At 48.4% G+C, this 8,246-nt stretch overlaps 1 protein-coding gene across 8 annotated transcripts in view; it reads right to left on the reverse strand.

Moving 5' to 3' along the window:
* Positions 1-8,246, reverse strand: part of SNX29 (sorting nexin 29) — a 591,074-nt gene that overhangs the window by 315,960 nt on the left and 266,868 nt on the right. Inside the window, exon 15 of one of the 8 annotated variants that reach the window (XM_054242621.2) lies at positions 1,123-1,265. The exons of the other annotated variants lie outside the window; for them this stretch is intronic. Within the exon in view, the coding sequence (XP_054098596.1) occupies positions 1,159-1,265 (107 nt within the window). The 3' untranslated portion in view covers positions 1,123-1,158. The remainder of the gene's footprint in view (positions 1-1,122; positions 1,266-8,246) is intronic. 8 annotated transcript variants of the gene reach the window in all.

Consider the following 8,246-nt stretch of genomic DNA (forward strand, 5'->3'; position numbering starts at 1 on the left):
AGGTTGCAGTGAGCTGAGAACTGGGCAAAAGAGTGAGACTCCATAAAAAAAAAAAAAAATTCTCAGGAAACAATCAACAGAGTGAAGAGAGAACTTATCAAATGGAAGAAAATATTTGCAAAATATGTCTGACAAGGGGTTAATATCCAAAACATAAAAGGAACTCAAACAACTCAATGGCAAGCAAACATAACCTGATTTAAAAAATGGACCCAGTATGCAAATAGATATTTCTCAAGGAAGACATCCAAACAGCCGGCAGGTGTATGACCAGCTGCTCAACATCACCAATCATCAGGGAAATGCAAATCAAAACCACAATGAGCTAGCACCTCACACCTGTTAAGACGGCTGTTATCAAAAGAAGAAAGATCAATGTTGGCAAGGATGTGGAAAAGGGAACCTTGTACACTCTTGGGGCGGTGTAAATCAGTACAGCCGTTAGGGGAAACAGTATGGATTTCCTCAAAAAACTAAAAACAGAGCTGCCATATGATCCACCAATCCCACTACTGCGCATTTAGCCAAAGGAAATGAAACCGGTATGTCAGAGTTATTTATCTGCACTCCCATGCTTACTGCAGCGCTATTCACAATAGCCAAGACACTGAATCAACCTGAGTGTCCATCAACACATGAATAAAGAAAATGTGGCATATATACACAACGGAAAACTATTCAGCCTTAAAAAAGAAGAAAATCCTGTCATTTGTGATGACATGGATCAGCTCGAAGGACGTTATGCTGAGTGAACTCAACCAGGCACACAAAGACAAAATACCACATGATCTCACTCAAGCGGAACCTTAAAAAGTCAAGCATAGAGGCAGAAAGCAGAATGGTGACTGCCAGAGGTTGGAGCCGGGACAGGGGAATGATAGGGAGATGCTGGTCAAAGAGTACAAAGCTTCAGTTGGACACGATGAATGAGTTCTGGCAGGCTACAGGATAGCATGGTGGCTATAGTTAATTATACCATATTGTTTGCTGAGCATCGTGGCTTATGCCTGCAATCCCAGCACTTTGGGAGGTCAAGGCAAGCAGATCATTTCAGGTTAAGGGTTGGAAACCAGCCTGGCCAATATGGCAACACTCTTTCTCTTCTAAAAATACAAACATTACCCAGGTGTGGTGGTGGGCTCCTATTATGCCAGCTACTCAGAAGGCTGAGGCAATAGAATCACTTGAACCCGGGAGCAGAGGTTGCAGTGAGCCAAGATCGAACCATTTCACTCCAGCCTGGGCAACACAGCAAGACTCAGTCTCTAGAAAATGAAAAATAAAAAAATACTCGATTGTTTCCTTAAAAAATGCCAAGAGACTAGATCCTAAATGATCTCATCACCAAAAATCTGGTATGTGAGGTGATAAATATGTTTATTAACTTGATTTAATCATTCCACAATGTACAGATCAAAATACCGCAATGTACATTGTAAATATGCAGTTTTTGTCAATGATACTTCAAAACAGCTGATGGAAAGAAACAATTCCTGCTCCACATCCGTGCCATTACTGCTGCAATTCCTTACCCCTGCCTCCAGGCAATCTCCTGAAAAGCGCTGTCTCCATTCGCCCTCTCCAGCCCCTCTCCTACTATCTCATCAATGCTGTGTGCTCAGGCTTTCACCCCTGTCGTCCACTGGCTGGGTCCTGACAATGCCACCAATGGCTGCCACTAGATGACTCAGGGGACCAACTGTGCTTGCCTTGCTTGCCCCATTGGCAGCCAGGGCACAGCTGCACTCTCCCCTCCTGCAAGCATGCTCTCAGGTGGCTTCTAGGACCCACGTTCTTAATGTCCGCCCTGGTCAGCCTTCTGCATTTTTTTTTTTTTTTTTTTTTTCCTGAGATGGAGTCTCACTCTGTCACCCAAGCTGGAGTCCAGGGGTGCGATCTCAGCTCACTGCAACCTCTGCCTCCTAGATCCAAGCAATTCTCCAGCCTCAGCCTCCTGAGTAGCTGGGACTACAGGTACACTCCACAATGCCCAATTCATTTTTTGTATTTTTAGTAGAGACAAGGTTTTGCCATGTTGGCCAGGCTGGTCTCAAACTCCTGATCCCAAGTGATCCGCCTGCCTCAGCCTCCTAAAGGGCTAGAATTACAGGCCTGAGCCACTGAGCCCAGCCTCCTTCTCCACCTCTTCTGCTGGTATCTCCTGTTTTCCACATCCTAATGTAGAACGGCCTCAGAGCTCAGTACTGGCCCATCTACACTCACGCTCTCAGATTGTTATCCAGTCTTGGGGCTTTCAATGCTCTCAATGTGTTCCATCTGGTGTTTTGGGCCCCGGCATTCGAACTGATCTCTTGCTACAAACGTCCCTTCTGTCTGTCCTTAGATGTTCAGATATCTCACACTCAGCATGCCCCTACCAGAGCTCCTGCATAGCCCCCACAAAGCCATCCCCATCCTGGTTAGCTGCTCCCTCCTCATCCTTCTAGCTGCTCGGGAGGCATCTGGTACTGCTCTCACTCACACTTCACAACCCGTGTTCCTGAAAATCCTTCCAGCTCCAGCATCCACATAAGGCCAGGGGCAGGACACTGCTTACCATTCTCACTTCCCCATCTGGTCCCAGCCACCACCGCTTCTTGCTTGGGTTCCCATAACTACCTGCCAGCTCTTCTCTGCCTCTACTCCTGCCTCCCACACTCCAGTCTCCACATAGCAAACCTCTAAAATCCTAACTCAGAGGCCACCCCTCCTCAGCTCCTCCAGTGGCCCCTTCTCACTCCCACCTGCGGCCAGCCTCCCTGCCTACTAACCCCACCAGGCCCTGGGCGATGCGACTGTCTGAAGGCTCTATGGCTTCTCCTCCTCCTCTCTGCCTTGCTGCCTTCTTGGTGTTCCTAGGACACACCAGGCACACCGCTAACATCCCCCGGCCCATGTCCACGTGGCCAGCGACCCCTGGGCAACTCTGCTCAGGCAACACCTTCTCAACGAAGCTCATGCCGACTCATTTAACATCACGGTCTCCCCACACTCCTGAGTCCCCTTAATCTTCCCTATTTTGACTTTTATTCCATATCAATTAACAGCTTCTGGCATGCTATATATGCTTGGTTTATCCTACTTGTTGATCATCTGTCTCCCCCTAACTAGAATGCAACTCCACAAAGCAGGAATCTTTATCTGTTTTGTTCACTTTCAGCCCAAGGGCCTAGAACAGTACCTTGTCCACCATAACAGGCACTCAATAAACAGTATTGAAAGGAGTCATGAATGAATGAAAGATCTACACCAAGGTGAATGCATGGTCACCAACAGGTAATAGCCCAAATGACTAAGACTCACCACCTCTGAATCTCTCAACTCAAGTACTTGCCTGGCATGTGTTGCTGAGGGGCAGGAGGGGCAGGGAACAGCTCCTGATTGAATCCTTCAACACATCTCTGGAACTGCCAGACCCACAAAAATGACCCCAACACTTAAATACCAATAGCTTCTCTACCTAGGTCTGGAAATTTCTCCAATCCATCACAAGAAGCCTCCCCTACTCCTATCCCAGCTCCCAGGTCACAGAAAGGATGGCTTGAAATGAAAGAGTAGAATTTGTTAAGCTGGTGCTAAAGTGGATCTGATGAGCAATTAGACAGCTGGAAGAGCCAGCTGCTCCCTTACTGTGGGCACCATTCCACTTGGAGAGGCAGCTGGTGACCCACCAGAGGCTCCCCATGGCTGGGCGCCCAGAGCCCCTCCAACATTGGTTGCCCCTTAGGGGTGTGAGCCAGGGAAGTGGAGCGGGCACCAGGCACCCTGGCACCACAACAGGGCTGTCAGGAGCAGGGGGAGGCAATGCTGTGGCGACAGGTCACCTGGTACAGACAGGAGTGAGAAAGGGCACTGATGGAAACGGGGAACGTACAGTCGTTCGCAGAAGCAAATCATGAATTATTATTAGGTGGTGATGATGATTTCAGCAAGCACTTCCTATGAACTTCATATTACACACTGCCTCACTGAATTCCATCAGTCAGAGCAAGCAAGCGTGTTCCCCGATCTTGGAGACAGGAAAACTGAATTCCTTAAAGGTCAAGAAGCCAGTTGCTGAAGAAGAAGGGCAGGAGCTCAGCAGGTCCAGAGGAGATCAGAGGTAGCCGCCATGCGGGAGGCCAGACCAGACCCCTCTGGCAACTCCAGCTTTCCAACTTCCAGCCAGGAGGGTCAAATGCTTTTACACAGGAGGATAGAGGAGGAAGATGGCAAAGTTTCATTCAAATCTGTCACTTTGAAGTTTGTGGATATAGCTCATGGACTGTTTCCTTTGTCACTCAATTCTGCTTGCAGAAACCCTGTGGATTTGGGGGAAAGCTGGTAAGAACAGAAGAGATGATTTGTGGGAATTAACTGGGCTTGGGAGAATGCTGCAGTTTTCTTCAAAGGAAATTAGTTATGGGACCCAGGCATGGTGGTTCATATCCATAATCCCACTATTCAGGAGACCAAGGTGGGAGGCTTGAGGCCAGGAGTTGGATACCAGCCTAAGCAAGATAGCAAGATCTCATCTCTAAGAACATTTTTAAAACATTACTTGGCCACACATGGTGGCTCACACCTGTAATCCCAACACTTTGGGAGGCTAAGGTGGGTGGATCACCTGAGGTCAGGAGTTCAAGACCAGCCCGGTCAACATCACAAAACCCCGTCTCTACTAAAAAATACAAAAATTAGCCAGGTATGGTGGTGGCCACCTGTAGTCCCAGCTACTCAGGACGTTGAGGCAGGGAAATTGTTTGAACCTGGGAGGCAGAGGTTGCAGTGAGCTAAAATTGTGCTGCTGCACTCCAGCCTGGGTGACACAGCAAGACTCTTTAAAAAAAAAAAAAAAGACTTGACATGGTGGCACACACCTATAGTTTCAGCTACTGGGGAGGGTGAGACAACTCCTCTTGAGTCCTCTCAAGAGGACTGCTTGAGCCCAGACGATCGAGGCTGCAGTAAGCCATGATCATGCCACCGCATTCCAGTCTGGGTGACAGAGCAAGACACTATCTCTAAAAAAAAAAAAAAATCTATAACTAATTTTATTTAAGGTTTTTTTTTTTTTTTTTTGAGATGGAGTTTCACTCTTGTTACCCAGGCTGGAGTGCAATGGCGTGATCTTGGCTCACCGCAACCTCCACCTCCTGGGTTCAGACAATTCTCCTGCCTCAGCCTCCTGAGTAGCTGGGATTACAGGCACGCACCACCATGCCCAGCTAATTTTTTGTATTTTTAGTAGAGACGGGGTTTCACCATGTTGGCCAGGATGGTCTCGATCCTTTGACCTCGTGATCCACCCGCCTCGGCCTCCTAAAGTGCTGGGATTACAGGCTTGAGCCACCGCACCTGGCCAAATTTTTTTTTTTTGAGACAAAGTCTTGCTCTATTACCCAGGCTGTAGTGCAATGGCATGATCCTGGCTCACTGCAACCTCCGGCTCCTCGATTTAAGCAATTCTCCTGCCTCAGCCTCCCAAGTAGCTGGGATTACAGGCATGCGCCACCACGCCTGGCTAACTTTTGTATTTTTAGTAGAGACAAGGTTTCACCATGTTGGCCAGACTAGTCTCAAACTCCTGACCTGGGGTGATCTGCCCACCTCGGCATCCCAAAGTGCTAAGATCACAGGCATGAGCCACCGTGCCCAGCCTGTGATTTTTTATATTGCTGGCTTGTGCATCGTAAAGGTAAGGTTATTAAAAACCCTCAATAATGGTCCACTGAGGGTCAATAATATTAATGACCATAATGGTGATGACATTTATTAAGCAGTTTTTTCTGCTGTTCTAAGTCCTTGGCACACATTAACTCATTTAAACCTGAGAAAAGTTCTTTTGATGCAGGAGCTATTATCACTCCCTCCTTACAGATGAGCCAAGTGAGGGAGAGACTTTATAGGCACTTTGCTCAAGGACAGGAAGCCACTAAGAGGCACAGCCAAGACCTCAACCCAGGCAGTCTGCCTTGAGCCTATACTCCCAACAAAGTGGGGTCTTGGTGATGTCCTGCACAGCCTGGCCACATGCCCTGCAGCCAAGAGGGCAGGGTCCTGGAGATGACGAAGAGGGCCCTCGTGGAGTTCTGAGGAGCAGCCAACAGCTGTCTATTTCCCAGTACCTCATGGTCTGCAGGAGTAACTGCAGTGCCCAAGTCAGCAATCTGTGTACCAGCCCAGGTGGACTTCAGGCGACTGGAGCTTTCTGGGTAGAGACCAACCCACCAGCCCATCACGAATGCAGAACAGGCTCTTCTAGAAAACCAGTCTTTCTGCACTGAGATCAGATGTCACCTCCTTCAAGACACCTGTCCCAACCCACCCAGGACAGCACTGCTCTATGGACCTCACACATGGGGCAGTTACAACCCAGCGCTTCAGCCATCTGTGCACAAATCTGCCTGCTTTTCATCTCTGGTACAAAACTGAGTGCTTAAAGAACAGGAACAAATAACAGCCTGCTCCCAAAACACAACCCAAAGAGGGCATCAAGCTCTGTGTTGTACTTCAAACCAGCACCCAGTGGAGCAAGTGAGCAGGGAAGTGGGGAAGAGGCTAGCCCACAGGCATATGAGTCCTGCAGAAAAAGCTCTGACACCCTGATCCACAGCCATGCTTCTGGCCAGCTCCTGGCCAGCTAACAGCTACCTTAAAACCCTCTTCTCCCTGATAGGCCGTTCCAGAGTGAGGCCAAATGGCCCTCTGCCCAGCTCCCACCTATAGCTTCTCTCCTGGGGCTCTGACCTATATCTCTTCCTCTGACACCCCATCTCTACAGATTGAAAATTGCAAAAGAATCACTATTTTGGCTCCCTATGGGAGCTGGGCATAGGCTCTGCCACCTTCTATATGTTTCTACACACAAGGCTTTCAACCCCCATGCTCGCTCTTTTATCTAGGCTTTGCACATGCTCCTCCACCTGCCTGGAACACTTTGCCCACGTAAGCCTGTCTAATACTTCAAGGCTTGTTTTATGTTGGTTCCTGCATGAAGCCCTCCCTGATGATCCCCACCACAGCCCCAGTAACGAGCTTCTGCTCTGGGCTCCCCTGACACTGGAGCTCCCCAACCTGGTAGAGCCCACACCTTACTGAGATTGCTCCTTGACCTGATGATCTGCCCTTCCCACCTCCTACAAACAGCAGGAGGGGATTCTCCTGTATCCGAGAACCTAGCAGAGGGTTGGGACCCAGCAGGTGTTTAATATTCAACAAATAAGAAAATGAATGGAGTGAAAGAGTGAGTAAAGGAATACATGAGTAATGGGGGCCTGGACAGCTCAGCACACAGACGGGTTTTGATCACCCAGTAGTTTACACAGTGTTCCCTAAACACCGAGAAGTAGTCTAAGAACTTTCACGTGTATTATTCACCTAATTCTCAGTGATCTCCCTGTGAAACAGTCTCCACCTCATTTTGCACATGGGAAAAACAAAGGTACAGAAAAGCTCAGCAATTTACCTGGAGTCACATCAATGGAGGGTTGTTACATGAAGATTCAGACCCAGCAGGCTGGTTCTACAATCTATCCTTTCATCTACATATTGTACTGCCGCCAGTGGTTAGAAAAGTGGCCTGGAATGAGCCCCACCTCCTGGCATCCACACCCTTGGGCAGTACCCTCCAGTGTTGACTCTGGGCCTGGCCATGTTACTTACTCTGGCCAGTGGAGCATTTGCAAGTATGAACCTAGCAGAGGCTTGATAAGCCTTGCATGTAGGTTTGTCCTTCAGGATGCTCCCTCCTATAACTCTGAGACCCCTGCAGCATGCATAAGCCCAAGCCAGCCATGTAGAGACGTGATGTGAAGGAGAACGGCAGGACTCAGCCAACAGCAGAGCCGAGGACCCCATGGCCTTCACTGAGTTGGCCCAGGCTCTTCCAGTCATTTGAGCCATGAGCTGAGCCCTAGGACATCATGGAGCAGAGACAAGCTGTCCCACCACATCCTGCCTTAATTCCTGACTCACCCAATTGTTAGTAATCAAAATCAGGGTTGTTTTAAGCTACTAACTTTGGGAATGGTTTGTTGAGCAAAAGCAATTAAAGAAAACATCTAGTTACTGTCAGACACAGAACCATGTAAAGCACAGCACTTCCCAGGTACTGAATGCAATCAACAGACACCACTACAGCATACTCTATACTAGTCACTGTTCTGGACACTGAGACTTTGCAGAGAATAGAAAAGTCCTTATCCTCAAGGAGCTTAGATTTTACTGGGAGAGTGAGACGACCAACAAATGAATGCATTTTCTTT

Source organism: Callithrix jacchus, chromosome 12, assembly GCF_049354715.1.
Source record: "Callithrix jacchus isolate 240 chromosome 12, calJac240_pri, whole genome shotgun sequence".
Classification (NCBI taxonomy): domain Eukaryota; kingdom Metazoa; phylum Chordata; class Mammalia; order Primates; family Cebidae; genus Callithrix; species Callithrix jacchus.